The sequence below is a fragment of the Phacochoerus africanus genome, chromosome 4, assembly GCF_016906955.1.
Source record: "Phacochoerus africanus isolate WHEZ1 chromosome 4, ROS_Pafr_v1, whole genome shotgun sequence".
In the NCBI taxonomy this organism is placed as follows: domain Eukaryota; kingdom Metazoa; phylum Chordata; class Mammalia; order Artiodactyla; family Suidae; genus Phacochoerus; species Phacochoerus africanus.
Window position 1 is genome coordinate 7523895 of NC_062547.1, and position 20304 is coordinate 7544198.

Here is a 20304-nt window from a genome sequence, read left to right on the forward strand (position 1 = left end):
AGGGCGCTAGGAGATGGTGGGAGAGGTGGCTCTCCTGCGGGGCATCTGTGCCTGCTGAGCTGATGAGGAAGACTGAGCAGGCTCACTAAGAGGCCACATGTGTGAGGCACTGCTGGGTGTGAGGGAGAAGGCCACTTGTCACCAAGGGAAGTTGGGGCCAAGGGCAAAGCCATCCCGTTCCCTTTGGAGAGGGGGCGAGCTCTGTACCTCTAAGGCTAAACTCTAGGGGGGAAGTAGAACTGTTAAACCTCCACCTAACCAGCTGATAACTGTGCTTTTAAATGTCCCCTGGGGCCTGCCCCAACTAAAACCCCCAATGTCACTTCCAGCCCCCCACTCGGCCAGCGGGGACTAAACATGCTGATAACCAGATGTGATAAATCCATAACAGGACAAAAAGTTAAAGGGACTGTAACAGATGCCGCTAAAACCTACAGCCCCCAGCCACACTGGGCTGCTCTCCAGCGGGGCGAACTTTAACCCTTTGAGGAGTTCATGGTGGGTGGGGCCCCAGGGGCCAAGTTGGCTCACCTGTGTCGCTTCCTCTCCATTACCCACCTCCCTCTCCCGGAATCAGAGAGGTCAAGGGAGCAGCTTGGGCTGAGGCCAGGACAACTTGTGACCCCGAGGGCAGGGAGAGCTGGACAGGCCCGGAGTCCCGGTGGCGGGTGACTTGTGGCCCAGAGGAGGGAAGAGCTCCGGCTGGTGATTGGAGGCCCAGCTGTCCTTAACTAGCTGCGAGGTCACGCCTGCTCTTTAGGTCTCTGTTTCCTCTTCTAGAAAAGGAAGGGATTGGGCCACATACTCTAGAACGTCCCAGAGTGTGGACGGAGGAGCTTACTTGTTGCGTGGCCTTGGTCAAGGGCTCCCCTTCCTGAGCTCAGTTCCTTCCCCGGGGAGGCAGGAACAGTGATCCCAGCTCAGCCTCCTCACATGGGGTGCAGTGACGGTGAGATGAAGTGGGGAGCAGGCAAGCATCCAGAGCAAAGGCTGGGCACGCTTGGAGGGACCTGGCCAGAATAGGTCCTCAATAAATATTTATCCAGTGAAGCTGTTTTTGGCTCCAGAACATGTTCTGGGAGGGATCAGTCCCACGAGATGCTTCGCAATAAAGAGACGTGTGGTGAAATGACACACATTTGGGACATCTGAGTCCTGTGTCTTCCTCTTGGAGATGCGTATGGATATGGATTTTTAATAAAGGTTCTGACAAGTCCTGCAAGAGAGAAACCTCTTGTTTAGTTGTAAAATGTTTGTCTAACAAACTCATTGGACTGCCAGGAACCTTTCCCCCTTCATTTTTCTCATAATTCTCAAGCACGGGAAGAAACTCTGGACACAGCGGTCCTTGAGGGCCTCTCTGGGTCTGGTGTCCAGCTGCCACTCACTAGTTCCCAGCTTCCAGGGCCTCCGGCTCCCCCATCTGTGAGATAGTGACACTGCTCCAGGGCTGAGTGAGATGCTGGACAGTGGGAGGGCCAGAGGAGGAAGGGGCCTGAGCAGAGGGGCCCAGCAGACCCGGCTGTAGCTGGTCATTGGCCAGAGGTCAGACAGAAGGTTGGGTGCCCCAGAGGCCTCGGTGTCCCAGGGAACCCATGTTTCCAAGGCGAGTAGGGGTTTCACAAGTTGGACCGTCCTCAGCCCAGGTTTTGGGGGCAGGGCTTACAGGCACCTAACGCTAAACCAGATCTTTAACGAGGCACTAACCAGAGGCTAACAAGGGCTAAGCCAGGTCTTAAACCCCCAGCACCAGCAGCCGAAGGTCCAGGGGAGCAGGGGCCAGCTTAGTTCCTCTGCCCCCTCCCCAAATAAGCAACCTCAAAACCAAAAGTTAAATCTAAACTTAAACATAATAAATATCTTTTCTAAAAACCAAACCAAAGCAACAAACTCAGAGGGTTAAACCGACCCCCAGATCCACTAAAACCAAACGGAACAGCCGAACCCCACCCAGGTGGGAATTCTGAGGTGTAACTGCTGAGTGAAGCGTGAAGTTGGAGCTGGAGTGGTTTTTTTTTTGGCTGTCAGCGAGCGAAGCAAGGTCCCTTTAACGTTTTCCGTCTCTGGGCTCGCACGTCCTGGCTGGGAGGAAGGACTCTGTGCTCCGGGCCTGATCCCTGGCAGTGGCTGGGCCTTGGCGGGGAGGGGGCCAGAGGGGGGCCTGGCCGGAGGTCAGAGGGCCTGGAGGTGGCGGGGAGGGCAGAGTGAGGTCCGCGCTGTGCTCCCAGCCTCATGCACGCCGGCCCCCCGGCCCCCCGCACTGTCCAGCCCTTGGTCTCACCTCCGTCCCTGCCCTGACACGCACTGACCACGCGGCCTGGCGGTCGCCTCCTCTGTCTCTGCCTCTTTGTCTCCTCTGTCTGCTGCTTCAGAGGGCTTCGTGGCTCGAGGCTGGACACCGGGTGTGGGAAGTTTGGGGAAGCAGAGAGGGCAGAGGGGATCAAATTGAGGGAAGGGAGAGAATGGGGGGGTGATGCCTCGGGAACAGGAGAGGAGGGGGGACGGGAAGGCCCGGGGCATGAGCATGGTGGGGACAGGGGGGAGCTGGGCCCCCTTTCCCAGCCCATGTGTGCCCTGGGGACCCTCTCGCTCCGGGGTCCCACCCCCGCCCCCAGCCGGGCTGGGCGCGTGGCTGACAAGGACTTTCCCTTGGTGTCTGCCCCTTCCTCCCCCCCCCACCCCCGCTGGTTTCCACCCCTCTTCCCGCCCCTTGCTCCCCTCCGTTCTCCCCACCCCTTTCTGGTCTCCCGCCCCCCTGCCCGCCCGTGCCCCCTCTGTCGCCCCTCCCCCGTCCCCCAGGCCGCCAGCTGACCATCTTCAACAGCCAGGCTGCCATCAAGATCGGGGGCCGGGATCAGGGCCGCCCCTTCCAGGGCCAGGTGTCCGGCCTCTACTACAATGGGCTCAAGGTGCTGGCGCTGGCCGCCGAGAGCGACCCCAATGTGCGGACTGAGGGCCACCTGCGCCTGGTGGGGGAGGGGCCGTCCGTGCTGCTCAGTGCGGAGACCACGGCCACCACCCTGCTGGCCGACATGGCCACCACCATCATGGAGACCACCACCACCATGGCCACCACCACCACGCGCCGGGGCCGCTCCCCCACGCTGAGGGACAGCACCACCCAGGTGAGGGCCCCTCGGGCTGGTGGACAAGGGGCAGCGCTTCAGGCGGAGGAGGGGCCGAGGTCTGCAGAGCAACGGCGGTGCCCTGGGAGGGTCTGAGGGGATGATGGTTCAGGAGGGGCTGGCAAGGTCTCCTTTCTTCAAGCGGTTATCCCCTGGCGACCAGGGATGGTGTCATGCTGAGGTGGCCCTTATTCCCAGGGGGGCCACTGCCATCTAAGGAGGAAGTCTGGGCTGGGGTGAAGGCGGAATGAACATGCCCTATGATAAAGGCCACACCTGGTGCTGTGTGGGCATCGAGGGGGAGATGGAGGGAGCCATGATGGCACCGTTCTGGGCAGGGCCCAGAGGTGATAGCACTGGAGGGGCTAGTGGCTTACCCGGTGGTGGCAGCCCCTCTCCGGAGGCTGGTGGAGGCAGGAGCAGCCGCTGTCTGATGGCTGGCGTCCTTGCAGTGGGACTCGCTGCCCTCACAAGTCTTCTCTGTGAGGCCTTGAGCAGATACCACCATGGAGCAGGCCTCAGTGTCCCCCGTGCCTTCCATGTGGGTCAGAGCTGCTGTCGGACCCTGCTTGCTCACCCTGCTCCCTCTGTCCGTGCTACTCCTGTCCCCGTGGCTGTGGGCCTCTGGGCCTGGAGGGACGTCTGTCCTGGGCTGAGGGCAGGGCCTGGGGCAGCCGTGGCGTCGTGTCCGCCAGCCTCCTTCAGCCTCCGTGAGCCTCCCATCCCATCCCTGCCCGTCTGTGCTGCAGGGGTACTGGGACAAGCCTGACCTCCCCTTCCCTCTGCCGTCACTGTCACTGCCGAGAAAGCCGAGGGGGCCTGAATGCCAGACCTTGCCCCAGGGACCAGGGAGCCCTGGGCAAAAGGCTGGGTTCTCTCCATGCCCAGTGTCCGATGGCAAGAAGGGCTGTCCTGTCTCAGTGGGAGGCCGTGGGCAGACCATCAGGTTGGCGGGGGGGAGCTCTAGGGTCACGGTTGAGCTGGAGGAACCTCAGCAGGGGAGGCTGGTGCAGAGAGGCAGGGATGCAGAAGGAAATTAGTCTTCTGGGTCCCACCCGGCTGTCGGGTCTGAAGTTCAGGGGGTGGGAAAGAGGCCGGATGGGACCCTTTCACCTTTACCCCTGCCTCCTCCCATCCTTGGCCTTCAGCCTGGCCCTCTCTCAGAAGTTTCCAGACTCCCTTCCTGCTTGGATTCTGGGTTTCCCTCCTTGGGTTTCTTCCCTGGCACCCCCTGAGCATCACCCCCACCCCCCCGCCCCACTCACTCATCTTGGGGATTCTCTTTCTTTGCAATCAGGAGGAGAGAAAATGCTGACAAAGTCGACTCCCGTTGTCATGGGAACCGCAGCCCTAATTATTGTGTGCAGCCTGGTTCCCGGGCTCTAGGAAGGGGGTTGGGAGAGAGATGAGGGTGGTGGGGTGGTGAGGCTGGAGCCAAGGACCAGCCCCCCCCAACCAGGTTCTGCTCCCCCTCTGCCCAGGCTGGCCTCCAGAGGCCCCTGTGGCTCATCTCCCTGATGCCCCTGGGCACCTCGCTCCTGCCCTGCAGCCCCAGGTCTGCTGCCCAGTCTCCCCGCTTCCCAGAAGTAAAAGGCACAACGTGTGCTGTCTCATGATCCCCAAGAGCGCGGGAGCCGCTGCCGGGCAGGAGCTGTCCAGTCTCCCTTTGCACAGGGGACATGGAGGCCCAGGGTCACCCAGCAAGTGATGAGAGAGCCAGGGTGTGGGACCAGGGCTCGTCCCCTGTGCCGTGCCACACCTCAAGCAGGCTGTGGGGTCGCCCACCCACCCTGGAACCCTCTTTCCCACCCCCCCTCTCACCCCCAGAACACAGATGACCTCCTGGTGGCCTCGGCCGAGTGTCCGAGTGATGACGAGGACCTGGAGGAGTGTGAGCCCAGTACTGGTGAGTGCCTTTCCCCCCTCCCCTGCCCCGGGCCCACTGCGACGCTGATGGGAGGGGGGCGACTGTCCCTGCCACCTGGCCCAAGCCCGAGGGGCCTGCTGCCAGGCCTTCACTTTCCCTGATAGCCCCCCGCAACTACGGTGGCCCCAGGTCCCGCAGACGCCCTCTGGCGAGGCAGTTTCTGGCCTTTTGGGGCCCCAGCCCTCCAAGGTAGTGAGGTCCTTAGCTTGGGGAACGGAGGTTGAGGGACAAGGGATGCTGGAAGGGAAAGAGGGGGATGTTCCCTAGAAAGATGAGTAACTGCAGCTCCCAGGAGTCCTTCCGGGGCGGGGTGGGGAAGGCAGGCCTAGAAATGACAATTCCCATCGGCTCTTGGGTCCAGAACTGCAACTGCCATGAGTCCCTGAGGCAGTCCTCTGGGTCGCTAGGGGAGGTCTCTGCTGTTTCCTGAACCCTCCTTGTTCCCAGTCTCGGGGAGGTGGCCAGACACCCTGCCAGGGCCAAGCTGGGGCAGTCGCTGCACACCACGTCGGGCAGTGCGCTGGGCGGGAGGTGCCAGGGGACACTGGGACCTGGGGTTGGGCCCAGATTTCTGGTGGGGGAGCTGTTGTGGAGGAGGGCAGAGAGCTGGGAGGGAAGGCTTCCCGGGCTCATGTTCCTGGCCCCTGCTTGATCCTTCCAGCTTGAGAGAGGGGAGCAGCCCCAGAGAGAGAGAGACCAGATTGGCCAAGCAGGGGTGGGCCTTGGGTGCCGACCGAGAAATGTAGGATGTGGAGCGGCACAGTGGGTGCTTCCGACAGGTTGGGGGTGGCTGGGAGGAGCTGAGGGGAGGGAGGGTCTGGAGGAGCTAAGGTCTTGGTGCTGGAGGCTGGCAGCGGAAGTGGAGGGAGACTGGGTGTAGCCAGATTTCCCACTGGGGTCCAGGACTTGGGGGTAGCCTGAGTGAACCCGTGGGAGCCTCATCCCTTGCTTGGGTTTCCAGAGACTTCCCCATTACTTTGCAATGCGTGGCACCTGGGCTGTGGGTACTGGACCGCTGGAGGTTGGGGCAGGTGCCTGCAGGAGTGGGAGCAGGGAGGGGATGGGGTCGCTGTGGCCTGGTCATATCCTGCAACTCTGGCCTGGGGGTGACCAGGGAGTCTGCCAGCCCCAGAGAAGACACACGAGCTGAGGGTGGGCTGCAGCCATGGAAGGAGTGGGGGTAGAACCAGAAGACCTGGGGCCTTGGGGCAGAGGCTTAGGTTCCAGAGGGCAACGGCTGGGGGACTTCTGGGGTGCAGGCTCCAGCCGCCCTGTGTGTCCCCACTAGGCCAGAGCTGAGGGGTGGTCCTGGCAACCTTGGCCCTGAGGTCCTCGGGGGAGCCTCAGGCTGCTGGGCCTGGAAGGCTGCCTCATCCTTAGCCCGGGACCTGTGCTTTCTCTCCACCGCACGGAGGCCCCTCTGCTGGGTGGTCTCGGCTCAGGGGTGCCCCTCACACCCCGCCACTGCTTTGGGGGCTCTGAGAATCCCGCAGCTGTGACACAGCCCTCCCCTCGTCCGCTTTTCTCCTCCAGTCACGGGCGGGGCTTCCTGTGGGTGGACACAGCGCCTCAAGCCCAGGCCTGCAGCGAGGGGCTATGGCCAGCGGCCCCTCAGGAGCCCTGGGCTGGGACTCTGGGGACAGAGGCTGTGGGGTCATGAGAAAAGGGCGCAGCTTGGCGCCACCACCTGTGTTTGCACACTCACACTTGGAATGGGACCTGCCGGATGGGAGGGGTCTCTTCTCTCCCTGGACCCTGCCGGTGTCCCTCACACAGCGACATGCAGCACACACTGGGCCATCCCAGGGCCACACACTGTCCCCCGAGGTTCTGTCCTTCCAGCCCCAGGCTGGGGTCTTGTCAGGGGCCCAGGGGTGACGCCGAGTGTGTGCACAGGTGGGCCGGGCACTTTATAGGCTGCGTTGGGACCAGGGTGTGAGGAGGAGCTGAAGTGAGCCGGTCAGCTGCCCTCCCTCCACCAAGGGCCAAGTGCATGGGGGGCGCAGGGTGGAGGGGGGATGGAAGTTGGGAGACGGGGAGAGGTGAGTGGGCCAGGCCAGTAGCCAGCTTTAAAAGCAAGAGGGAGGGAGGGAGGGCAGGGTGCAGGCTTGACCCACAGACCCTCCCCAAGTCGTGCCTGGCACGCATTTGCTCCTCCCCACGCCTCCTGCTCTGAAATGCTTAAGTTGGATTCTTATATGCTGGGAGGCCAGACAAGGACCAAGGTGACTCCAGGGTCCCTCAGGCTGATCTAGACCATGACACCCCTGACCAGGAGCGGGAGGGGACTCAGGCCAGAGCCCCTCTTGTGCCCCCGCACCAGTGCAGGGAGACTTTTTCTCAAGCAGCGGCCTCGGGGCCCCTTGAGCTCCAAGGTCCGAGTTAGTGATGGAGGCAGCCTGGCTGGAGGCAGGAGCTGCCCAGGGGCACACCCTTGGCTCCCTACACCCCCTCATCTGCCAGATCCTTCCCGCCTGGGTCCAGGTGTGACAGCTCAGGTAGTCCCTGAAACATTTCACGCCTTCCCTGGACCAGGGCTTCTGCACAGACCCAGCCCCATGCTCCCTGCCCCCAGCTCAGTGAGGCCGCCATCTGTCAATTATTTAACCTGGGTTGGCAGCCCAGCCAAAGCAGGGTATTGTGTTGATGGACGTGGTGTTTAAATTCTTCCGATTGGGCGTGCCCTCAGAGGGACACGCCCACATAGTCACAGCGTGACCGCTGCCCCTCACTGTCTCCGCCTGCCGGACCCACACCTTGTGTTACTGGCCTGGCCCCCCACCCCCGAGGGATTTGAGTTTGGGCCCCTTGAGACACGTCGGAAGTGCACACACAGACTCAGAGCCACAGAGGGACCCAACCACAGGCACACACATGTCTGACCAGAGCCACACCCACATCCAGGCACACGTGTCTATGGACCGACTGGCAAGCTCAGGCACATGTATTCACAGGCACATGTATTCACACCTAGAAGGGCACAGGCATTCGTGTCCAGACCAAAAGAGACACACATGTTCAGAGCCCCAGAAGTTTGATACACGCCAATGGACCTGTGCACATGTGCACAGTCTCACAGAGGCACACACGTATGCCTCTTCAGGCATGTGCACAGAGCTCCACAGCTGGACAAGGACTCTCAGGAGCCCACCTACTCAGCTCTGCAGCTTTCTCTTACACACACACTCCCTTGCACAAGGATGCTCAGAGCTGCACATCTGTGCCCACACAGACCCACTGAAGGACACTCCTGCACACGCACCTTCATCGAGTGCATCACACGCACATGCTCAGAAGCACCAGCATATTTTAGACACTCATGAGACACATGCATGTTCAGGCCTGAGTGCGTGCAGCCAGGTGTGCCGACCCATCGAGGCCCACATGTGTGCGTGTCCTCAGACACCCAGAATCCTGCATCCACACACAACTCAGAGACATGCACACACATGTACAAATCCACCTGCATCACACACTCACACGTGTGCTCAGACACACAGATGTTTCAGCATCACAGGTGTGGGTGTTCCTGTTCAGAGCAGGCAGGTAGATGCCCTGTGCAGACCTACCGAGGTGCAGGCGCATGCGTGCACACATGGGTGCATGAATTCGGGGACCTCTGTGCCCAGGCTCACAGAGGTACACGAGTGTCACAGTTCCAACCACGCACCCACTCGTGCCCAGACCCACAGTCGCCTGCACAGCTATTCACATTCACTAAGACACACATGTCCTCAGTTTCCTGCCTACGTGCTCCTAAGGGGCACCGTGTGCCGAGCCACAAGGGCGCATTTGTGCCAGACCCAGGGGCCCAGGCATGGGCACACATTTCTTCAGACCCACAGACCTGCGCTCTTCCCACACTGTCTGCAGAGAGGGACCCTGGGAGGACCCCTCAGCTCAGACACACGCACACGTGCTCAGACCCGTAGAGACAGGCACACTCGTATTCAGTCTCACAGTGGTGTACACACACACACACACACACACACACACACAGAGTCAGGTCAGCGTTGGCCCACACGGGCGCTCACAGCTGCTGGTGCATCTACCCCTATGCTCAGAGGTACACACAGATACCTGCATATTCGTGGACCTCCGGCCGATCACACATGTTCTGATGCTGTAAAAGGTTTGCCTCTGTGTTCACCAGGTGGGCACACAGGCCCACAGGCATCCCCACACACGTGTGTGCCCAGATTCGCATAAGCCCACGTGTGCTCAGACCCACGGAAGCAGCCTCATGCACAAAGCCCAGCTGTGTGTGCCCCTTCTGAGGCGTTGCCCCCCCCACCCCCACCCCACAGGGCGCTCAGAGGCATTCCCACGTGGAATTCCACAGACGCAGACGTGTATGCTGAGACCCACACTTCCAGCTCAGAATCAGAGGCACAGATGTGTTCAGTCTCTAGCGTGTCGTAAGGAAACACTAGCTGTTGAAACAGATGACCTCTCAGCGCCTGCGCTGTAAGATGTAGGAGTTGATTTTTCTTTCACGGAAAGTTACGAACACGGTTCCCCATCGGTGAGCGGCCCTTCTCTGAGCCCTGATCCAGGGCTGCTCTCCGCCCCCTTGAGGCGGCAGGACTTCACCTAGCTGTCCCCAGGAGTGGGGGAGGGGCACGGGCAGGGAGGGGCACAAGGGGGAGGGCTTTGTGGGCCAGGCCTGGGAGGGAGAGGTGGGCACGGCCCCTGCTGATTCGGAGCAGGCCTCCGCGTGGCCTCGCCGTGCCCACAGGAGGAAGCAAGATCAGATTTGGTGACCAGCTAGCCGTGCCTTTGCCTCAGTCTGGCCTTTGAGTCACACTTCCTCCCACCCGCAGAGCACACCCACCCCTCCCAGTTAGGACAGTCTGCTGGAGCAGGTGAGGATGTCTGAGAGATGGACCTGCCCCATGGGGTCCGGACTTGGCTGCTGGGGACCTGCGTGTAGTCTGGATACTCATGAACTAAAAGGATAATTGGAAGTTCCCATGTGGCACAGCAGGTTAAGGATGTGGTGTTGCCGAAGCTGGGGCGCAGATTGCAACTGCAGCGCAGGTTCGATCCCTGGCCCAGGAACTTCCACATGCTGCAGTTGTTGCAAAAAACTTCCACATGCTGCAGTTGCTGCAAAAAAAAAAGGGGGGGGGAAGGTACTGGATCTTACTCCCCATACAGCCCAGCCCAGCACACACCCAGAATACAATGATGGGCCAGAGGCAACCACCATCCAAAGACCACCCCCACATCCAAAGAGAAGGATGGAGGGCGTCATGCAGCTTGTGGTTCCTAGTGTTGGGGAGACCCAGCCAGCAGGCAGCTCGAGGCTCTGCCGCCAGTAGTGGGGAAATTTCTCCCTTAAACCCTGCCTCTGCTGTCTGGGAGAAGCAGCTACCCTCTCCGTTGTCTGGGGCCCCCGAGCTGCCCTCTGGCAGGTTCTTCCCAGTCCTTATCGCCATGGTCATCTCTGGGTGGCCACTGGGAAAATGTCCTCCCTGCAGGCACTGTAGCCTTGAGAGCCCACTTCCTGCTCGTGTGTATTTGGGCCCAAAGATTGTTTTAAGGCTCAAACAGTCAGCAGAACCCCATGCAGAGTTCTCTCCCAGACAGACTTCTCAAGCCCATTTATTTCCTTGTTTCTTTGCCCCCCTCCCTTATTTTAGTGGTGATCTTCTTGAGGATGTTTGAAACAATAGGGGGGAGGTCACGGGCCACTGTCCCTGAAAGCCGTTTCCAACCTGCTCTCTTAAGATTTGGGGTATGGGAGCCGTGGCTCTTCTGACACTCACAGGCCCCGCATTTCTGGGCTCTTTCTGGTTCCTTCGCCTCTGTCACAAACCCACCAGTTCTCACCCGTCTTGTACTCTGTTACCAAATGCAGAAAGTAAAAGCCGGCATGTCACCCCAGTTTCCCCGGCACTTCTCCTTAGCGCCTCAGCCTCAGCAGGTGCGTGGCCTGCCCTCTAGATCATCACAAGCAATGGGTTGGTACCACATGTCCTGTTGCTGCATCTTTTCAGCCTCCACATCCATTTCCCTGGATTGCTACCTTAGTGCCACAGGTTTTTTGTTAATGTGACACTCATTTCTGGCTCAGTGTCTGGATTAGTTAAGGTGACATTTGTTTCTGTGACAGATAACCCTTGAATCTCAGGGGGGTCTTCAAGGGAAGCCTCTCACTAGATGCAGCCTTGCCTGGGTGCTTTGGGAATCCAGGCCCTTTCCCTCTGTGGCTCCTCCCTTTTCAACATGTGGTTCGCGAGCTCACTGGAAGGAGGAAAAAGAGTGTGGAGGATTGTACACAGCGGCTTTTATGGGCCGCTGCCCGCTGCTCACACCTGATTGCAAGGGATGCTGGGAAATGTGGTCTCCCTGCCTGAGTGAAGGTGTTCACGGAGGCACAGCGCCTGTGGTCAGACACGTGGTGGCACGCTCACACGTTCTCAGCGACACATTCATGCATTCACACGTGTGCACACGAGCTCAGAGCCAGGCTCAGACACAGGCCGATCACATGCAGCCACAGGCTCACTCACATGCAAGTATGCCTGTTGACTCGCTGACACATATGCTCACACACTCAGATCCATCGAAGTTCAAGGGCACATATGCACGCATACTTAGAGACACATGCCCAGATGCACAGAAACAGACCCCTGGAGGGGTGGTGCACGTGCATGCACACGGGATATGCCTCACCACCTCCGACCTTGGCTCCCTCCGGCGTTTGTCCTTGCTGTGCGGGTTTCCAGGTGGGGAGGGGTGGCACCCTTCAGGCCCCTGCATGCAGTTGCTCAGATTGTTCTCTGCGGGAACAGGTGAGTAAGGGCTGAAATCCAGCCAGTGCTCTGCTTGCCAAGCAGTGTGTCCTGGGCCTTGGAGCAGGGCTGTGTCCACCAGGAGGACAAGATGCCTTTTTCCACTTTTGCATAGAGATGCCGTTTGCCAAATCATGCACCCACAGGGCTGTGGCCACATTGAGGGGTTGCTGTTTTCCTAATCCACATGCAATGCCCTGTGGAGTGGCAACCTTTTTGCTGTCACGGCCTGGGCAGGGCACCCAGTGCTGGCGAATGAGGCCTCAGGCAGCTGCTGCTCAGTCTCTGCCGCACAGCCTCAGTTCTAGATGCTCCTTTGCGGGTGGGCACATCTTGCTTGGGGGGGGTACGGGGTTCTTGGATAGATTTCCAGTCAAGGGACTTCTGTGCCCTAAGGGCAGAGAGGGCCCAGCTTGCTGGACCAGCAGCGCCCAGAGGCAGGGGAGCTGGAGGAGGTGAATGCTCAGGAATGGCCTGTGTCTCTTTGGCCAGAATGGAATTCCCTTTAGTAAGCCGGACTGACGTGCACTGAAATTCAATTTAGGAAGCAGAAGGTGGGTGGCGTCTCTGATAATTCCCCTGTGAGTATTTCCTGCATGCTGCAGCCGCCTAAAGCGGGGGAGGGGAGGGGAGGGAGGCTGCCTATTGTCACTATCAGACACCCATGGGCACCCCTCCCAACGTGCATGCTTGGTGCAGAGCTGGATCCAGGGTCCCAGACCCAAGTCTTCGTGTGTCTGGACCCCTTGGGCTTTTGCTGTGAGGAACCTGAGGGTTCCTCCCCTCCTCCAGGTCCCCCTAATTCCTCAAGGGGGCAGGCTTGCCTGACCCTTCCTGGACCAATGTTTGACCACAGGAAATGCCAGCACCCTACTTTGTGTGTGACTTGGCTGCCCCAGAGCCCAGGCCAGCTGGAGGAGGACCGTGGCGCGGGGTCTCCGTAGCGTGTTATCTTGTGGAGAGCGCGAGGGGTGTGGGGCTCAGGGAGGAAGTGGTGTGGGAGGTGGAGGCTGTGTTCAGGGCCACGAGAAGGGGGCACCAAGGGGCGGTTGTGGCAGTGTGGGGATGTGGGGGAGGGCGTGACACCCTCAGGAGATGCTGTCAGAAACTTGGGTGCAGGCAAGAACCCCCAGAGAAGCTGGGGATGCAGGGATGAGGCTAAGACCCAGATATGGAGGCCAGGAAGTGGCTGGGGTTGAAGGGCAGGGTGAGAGGTCAACATGACCAGGCTTGGGAGGGCTCTGGGGCGGGGGCAGGGGGAGCAGAGGGTGGCCCAAGGGACCCTGCAGGCCTGTGTGTCCTAAGGACCTAAAGAACCAGTGAGTTGGGGCGGATGGCTGTGAGTGGGCTCAGGCTGGGCAGATTTGTCTGTGGTTCAAGGCTGAAGCCCCCCCATGCCCTCGTCTAGCAGGGGTAGGGCTGAGCCAGAGAGTAGAGCACCAAGGGCTGTGCCCCGATCGGCCCCTCTTGTGCCTGAGGTGTCCCCAGCAAGGGCCCCCTGGTCCTCTGCCCTGAGCCTGGCATTCTGCTGGAGCTCTAGCTCTAGCTAGCTGGCCGAGGCCCACAACCTGGAGCCCAAGGTTTCCAGGAGCTCCTGATGGCCCAGTCTAAGGAGGAAGGTGGAGGGGCTGTGGGGGAGCTGGGCCCACGGAGGAGAGCCCCTGCCAGGCTGAACCCTCAGCAGTGCCTGCTGTCTGGGGGGGCCAGGGGACAATGGGTAATCAGAAGCCAGGTGCTCTGGCCCCTGAGAGCGGCTCCCAGCCCTTTCCCCTGGATACCTAGCCTGGCCTGGCTCCGAGGAAATGCCTGATGAATATTCTTCCCCTAATGAAAACACAGTGAGCCCTGGCTCTGTGCAGGCCTGGTTCTGGGTACTAGAGAGACAGACTGATGGGCCTTGGGCCTTCCCTGGCAGTGAGGCCAAACCTGTGCCTCCAGGACAGAGTAGGGATGCGGTGTCCAGGCACCCAAGGCAGGGAGGAGCCTCTGGGGGTCTGCCTGGAAGAGGAGGTGTTCGGCTGGATTCGAAGATGAGTGACATATCCACGGGGTTAGGTGTTCCAAACAGAAGGCAAAGGTCAGGAAGGGGCAGGTGGTGGTGGTGGTGGTGGTGGGCGGTGAGGACCCCAGAGGTGTCCAGGGTCCATGCCGGAAAGGGAGCCCTGCCATGACTGGGCTCAGATGCCGCCACTCAAAGGGCTGCCAGCCGCCTCTGGAGACCTGCCAGGTGAATTTGCTGCTCGCCCAGGGCCCAGGTTGCTGGGCCATCCTTGGGGGGTCTAGGGCTCAGGTGGGGGTGGGAGGATAGACCGTGTTCATCCAGGCTGGAAGTCCACGGCAGCCAGGCCTTGGCCTCACCCTGGACCTGGAGCCCAACACTCTCATGTTATAGATGAGGAAACTGAGGCCCAGAAAGTGAAAGAAACTTGCCCACAGTCACAGTTCTGTCAGGAACTAATGACAGAAGGGGTCTCAGCCTCTCAGGTTAAAATCCAAGCCAAGAGTCAACCGCCTAGCAGATCCCTGAGGGGACAGGAGGACGAGTCAGACCTTCTGGGGCTCCTTGTGAGGCTTGGCCCTTCTCTGGCCTCTAAGAGCCACAGAAGGGACTGGATAGTCCATTGGTTCACATAGCCTGCCACTGACACCTGGCAGACCCTGGAAGTGCTGCCCACCCCAGGCCTTAGCATCCTGTTCCATAAAAAGTCTGGGTTGGACAGTCCCAGCTCCACAAAACATGCTTCTCTGCTCTTGGCTCGGAGAGTTTTCCAGTGTGGCTGAGTTCCTGGAGGGCCAGGGGCCCTGAGGCTTCCCAATCTGGGGTGCAGATGAACCCCTGCCCAGGGGGAGATGGGAGCCTGGTGGGAAGAGCAGCTTGAGAGCTCAGCCAGGTCGTGAGTTCAGTAGCAAGATCTTGGCTGCAGCTGGCTAGTGTGGCCAAGGACAGCTCTGCCAAGTTGCTGGAGCTTGTGATCTGAAGAATCAACAGAGGTGTTTGAACAGCAGTGCAGAGATCGGAACGCTTTGGGTGGGGGAGGCAGAGAAGAGGTGCCCAGGTGTGGTGGTGACACGTGGCTGTCCCGGCTGCACTGGGGCAGAGGGATCTGGCAGTGGAGCCTTGGGATGCTTCCATGGAGGGGATGGGGAGACTTGTGATGTCATCTGTGAAGGTCACACCCTGCAGATGGACCAGGGAGAAGCACTCAGATGGGGGCAGGGCCTGGACTGTGCTGGAGGGAGAGCCAGAGAGGAAGCCTGCATCCTCCACCAGGCCCAGAGCCTCCCCATAAGAGGAGAGGGCCCTCCTACCCACCACCTAGACCTTAGACCAATGGAGTTGCAGTGCTTTGATTTGAGGGGGGCCCAGGGGGCTGATGGGAGTTGTAGTTGTTGACCCAGGGGCTAAAGGGAATTGTGGTCCATACCCCTGTAAGGGCTAATGGGAGTTGTAGTTCTCACTCTTTGGGGCTGGTGGGAGTTGCAATTTTGGCCCAGGGGACCCCAGTTATCAGACCTAGGGAGTGAGGAGATTCCCCCCCCCGCCCAATCCCAAAAGCCTTCCCCAGTAGTTCTCCTGGGCCCTATATTAGCAAGTGCATCCTTCCCAGATGGCTGTGTGTGTATTTTCTTTTCTTTTTTTGCTTTCTTCTTCTTTCCGTTGTTTTATTATTGTTTTAACAATAATAAGAGGGCCAGAGGCAGTCAAGCCCTGGCCAGGTCCTGGCGGCCCATGGGGGTTCTGGGGAGGGGGAGGGGGGAAGTCAGTGGGGGTCAGAGGTGGAGGGTGAAGAAAGAGGAAGTTGGGGATTTAGGGTTAGCTCAAGAATCACGTGTCCCTGCCCCGTCTCTCACTCACCCCCTGCCCCTCCCCACCTCCCTGCCTCCACATGGCTTCTCACCTCCACTCTCCAAGTCCTGTGGGACAGGACCCTCCTCCGGTGTGTCCGTGTCTCCCTGCCGACTCTTCCTCATGGACCTCTCACCTCCCGCCTTCGATTTCTCCTCTCCCCCATGGCCAACCTGCAATTAGTCTTCAAAATTCGAAGCCCCTCTCTGTGACCATCCCCTCCCAAGTCCTTTCACCCAGTAGCAGTTCCCGCACAGCTGCTTGTCCCCCGTCCTCCCTCCCAAGCCCTCCTTCCCGCTGCTCGCTCCCTGCCCCACACGCTGACACCAAGTGGTGGTAACAGTTAGTTCCTCAGTTCCAGCCTTCACAGGGCAGATTTCAGCTTTGCGTCTAAAGAGGGGGAGAGGAGGGCACAAATGAGGGAGGAGAGAGAGGATTCTGGAGGAAGCAAGTCGTTCAGGGAGAGAAGAGTGAGGGAGGGAGATGCCAAACAGGTAGACAGAAAACGTGGTACGGAAAAGTTGTTTTTTCTTATTTTTTCCGGGAGAACCCGCTTACACAGCTCTGTTTGTAATTTTTTTCTTCATGCTAAAATCACACGGCCTATTTGTTGATGTAAGTTGCCTGAATTCCGTGGTATGCTATCTTCTTTTTTAAAAACAAAAGAAAAAAAAAAAAACCAAAAGCAAAAAAAGAGAAAAATCTAGAAAAAACCCTAAAAGATATTGTTGTTAGGTTTGTTTAAATGCTGCTCTTGTATCTGTTTTTAAAGCCTTAAACCAGTAGAGTTGTTTTTTCTTTTTTTTCCATTTCTTTTCTATTTCCTTTCCTTTCTGTTCCTTTCGGTTTCTTAAGACAAGCAAAAGACCAAAACCCAGAGAGCCACAGAGCCCGTGCGTGGGGTGCCCAGGGCATCCGAGCCGCTGCCCGCTTAAAGCGCAGGGCTCCGGCTGGCTGGCGGGCGGGCCCGGCCCGCTCTAGTCTCCGCCAAAGCCAATTGGAACCGATTTGGGTGTGTGAGGCTGTTGTTTCTCTCTCTGTGCCAGCCGCCTGTGCCCTGGCCCTCGCTGACGCCGACTCTTCTGTCTTCTCTCTCTTGTTCTAGGAGGAGAGTTAATATTGCCCATTATCACGGAGGACTCCTTAGACCCCCCTCCCGTGGCCACCCGATCCCCCTTCGTGCCCCCACCCCCCACCTTCTACCCCTTCCTCACGGGCGTGGGTGCCACCCAAGACACCCTGCCCCCGCCTGCGGCCCGCCGCCCGCCCGCCGGGGGCCCGTGCCAGGCCGAGCAGGACGACAGCGACTGCGAGGAGCCCATCGAGGCCTCGGGCTTTGCCTCTGGAGAGGTCTTTGACTCCAGCCTCCCCCCCACGGACGACGAGGACTTTTACACCACGTTTCCCCTGGTCACGGACCGCACCACCCTCCTCTCCCCCCGCAAACCCGCTCCCCGGCCCAACCTCAGGACAGATGGGGCCACAGGCGCCCCTGGGGTGCTGCTCGCCCCCTCCGCCCCGGCCCCCAACCTGCCAGCGGGCAAAATGAACCACCGAGACCCGCTGCAGCCCCTGCTGGAGAACCCACCCCTGGGGCCCGGGGCCCCCACGTCCTTCGAGCCGCGGAGGCCCCCTCCGCTGCGCCCCGGCGTGACCTCCGCCCCTGGCTTCCCCCGTCTGCCCACAGCCAACCCCACGGGGCCTGGGGAGCGGGGCCCGCCGGGCGCAGTGGAGGTGATCCGGGAGTCCAGCAGCACCACGGGCATGGTGGTGGGCATCGTGGCGGCCGCGGCGCTCTGCATCCTCATCCTCCTCTATGCCATGTACAAGTACCGCAACCGCGACGAGGGCTCCTACCAGGTGGACCAGAGCCGGAACTACATCAGTAACTCGGCCCAGAGCAACGGGGCCGTGGTGAAAGAGAAGGCGCCGGCGGCCCCCAAGACGCCCAGCAAGGCCAAGAAGAACAAAGACAAGGAGTATTACGTCTGAGCCTCCCCGGCACCGCGCCCCACTGCCAGCTGCCCCTCCCGGGAGGGCCCGGGAGGAGGGTGCGGCCTTCTCCTTGCCGGGCCCTGGGGACCTGCTCCCTGGCTGCCTCGGACTTCTCTCACGAAGAGGAAACGCAAAAAAAGAAAAAAGGAAAGGAAAACCCCGTGCTCGTCCCCTTCCTCCTGCCGTCTGTCTGGCGCCGAGTCATGGTCCGTCCTGGGGCTGTCCGTCCCTCTTAGCTCTGCGCCCGGCGGGCAGGGCACGTGCTCACAGCCCTGGGTTGATTTATTTTTTTAAGGGGGGTAGTTTTATTTTGGTGGGGTTGGGCGGGAAGGAAGGCTGGGGGTTTTGTACAGTGTCCACTACTCGTCCTGTTCATTTTCCTCCATTTTTCTTCTTCCTCCCGCTGTCCCTCTTGCCTTCCTTCTCTTCCCAAGACCTCCAGTCCCCACCCCAGGCTTGCTGTGTCTCTCTGTCCCCACCCTCCTTCCCCGTTGATCCTCTTGTGTGTGTCTGGTTTCTCCCTTCCTTTCCTCCCTTTGGGTTTCCAGAGTCGGTGGGAGAAGGGCGGGAGGGGGGGGCGGAGCGGCCCGGAGTGGGCGGGGCGAGGCGGGGCAGGGGGAGGCCCCAGACCTTTGGCTCCGCCCACCAGGAGGAGGTGCCTGCCGGGTGCCGCCCAGGGAAGGGGCTCCGGCCTGGGAAGAGCTGTTCTGCTGTGTGCCGCCGGGCGACGTGCATTGATGGGGAAGCTGCTGGAGGAGCAGGGTGGGGGGCGGGTGGGAGGGGAAAGGCAAATGCAGATATATATTGAAGACAAATAATCTAGATACCGCAAGCAGCGGCCTGTGGCACCCATTGGGCGCGGGCAGCAGGGAAGAGAAGGAGCCAGGCATTGCCCGTGGACTGCTGGGGTCACTTCTCTGCCCACAGGCTCCCTGCTCCCCCAGTTTTTTTTTTTTTTTTTTTTTTCCTCTTTGTTAACAAATGTGTCTGAGTCTTGGAAAACACCCCAACCCCGGAAATGTGTGGGAAAAGAAAACAAAAACTTTCCAAATCCAACGGTCCTGTGCAGTTTGTTCGGGGCGGGTGCTGTTGGGACATTGGTCCCAGCTCTGGGCTGAGGTCCGGGCCCAATGTGGAGCCCATGAGAGCTGTGGTAAGTAGCCCCCAAAGTTTTAGGCTGAGCATGGCTCCTCGGGGCCATTTGTCTCACCCCCATGTCCCAGGGGGCTGGGGACAGAGGCCAGAAACAGCCCTCAGTCTTGTGAGCCATGACTGGTCTCTGGGTGGTGGGCCCGGGACCTTAGCTTCCCAGAGGGCAGGCAAATGCCAGAGGCAGGAGCATCCTTTGCCCCCTAGTGGCTAAAGAGGGCCTGCACTTCTGTTGGCCGCACATGCAGGGCCTTGACACAGCCCTTGGGGGAGGCGATATTATTCCTGGATCCGAAGAGCTTCCATGGCTGGTCCAAAGTCTCAAGGCAAATCAGTGCCCAAGTTCACATTTGCCCCCAGTTCTGCAAAAAGCCCAGAGTCTGCCCCTTCTGCGTCTCTACGGTTCAGATCTTGCCCTGCACGGGCTGATGGTGGGCAGCCCCTGCGGCTGCAGGTGGGAGTAGAGCCATCACACCCCACCTCCAGGTGTTTGCTCCTTAATGGGGACACTAAACAGGCCCACGGCCCCAGACACACTGCAAGACGGGCCTGTATCTTTTAAGCTTCTCACTTGCAGGCAGCAGAGACTCTTGAGGTGGGGGTTGGACAGGAGGACCTGAGTATTTGGGCATCCGTGGGAGGGCAGAGTGTGGCTGGGTCTGCATCTCCCCGGGGGCCACAGTGGACCATCAGGCCCCTGGACACGTGACTCAGCCATGTTTCTGTCACTCAGCTCTCCTGCCTTCTGCTTAGTGGGTCTTGCCTCCCCCTGTTGGCTCTGCTTTCTCATGCTCTTGGCTCATCATTGCCTTGCCCTGCCCTATACTGTTTCCTGAGCTTCCATGCTCGGGGAGCTCTGCTGGTCCTTGCAGCATCTTCCAGTTCGCAGGCCTGGTCCCTCTTTAGGCCTGGACACCTCCCAGGGTCCCAGGGCTCGATGCCCGCAGGAGCCTCCCTCAGGTCCACCTCATCTCCCCCTCCTTCCTTCCATCCTGGGACAAAGCTTTTGTCGTGGGACCCTTCCCACCCTGGGATGTGCCCCAGCAGCCCTCGAGAATCCCCCCACCCCAGTCCTAACAAGGGTGGGAAAGCAGGTTCTCCCTGAGCTGCTGCTGAGTGTGGGTTTCCATGGACTTGGCCTCTCCTTGCCCTCCTGAACCAGCCACCAGGAGGGAGTGGTGGGCCCCACTTGTCTCCTGCTCACAGGCTAGGAGGTCTCATTCCCAAGGTCAGCTGGGAGAATGGGGGAGGGCAGATGTCTCAGGACATCCTGCTCCTGTGTTGGTGATGGCTTTGCCCTTGGGTCTTCTGCTGTTGCTCTCTCTGTCCGAGGAATGGAGACGCATCTCAGATGCCTGTGCCCCCATCACCATGAGCCAAAGAAAACAACGACAGGCAGGCAGGAGTTCCTAGGTGTCAAGAAGGGAACATCCTTACTCCAGAAATTTCCAGAGTGGCCTT

The 20304-nt window shown here is 59.8% G+C and overlaps 1 protein-coding gene across 3 annotated transcripts in view; it reads left to right on the top strand.

Annotated features, from left to right (window-relative positions):
- Positions 1-18750, top strand: part of NRXN2 (neurexin 2) — a 110762-nt gene extending 92012 nt beyond the window's left edge. Inside the window, exons 20-22 of one of the 3 annotated variants that reach the window (XM_047775380.1) lie at positions 2800-3125; positions 4953-5031; positions 17387-18750. In XM_047775380.1, coding sequence (XP_047631336.1) covers positions 2800-3125; positions 4953-5031; positions 17387-17691 — 710 coding nt within the window. In that variant the 3' untranslated portion in view covers positions 17692-18750. Of the gene's footprint in view, positions 1-2799; positions 3126-4952; positions 5032-16804 lie in introns of all 3 variants that reach the window. The other 2 variants (XM_047775381.1, XM_047775382.1) reach the window with 2 other exon arrangements.
- The last annotated feature ends 1554 nt before the right edge of the window (positions 18751-20304 follow it).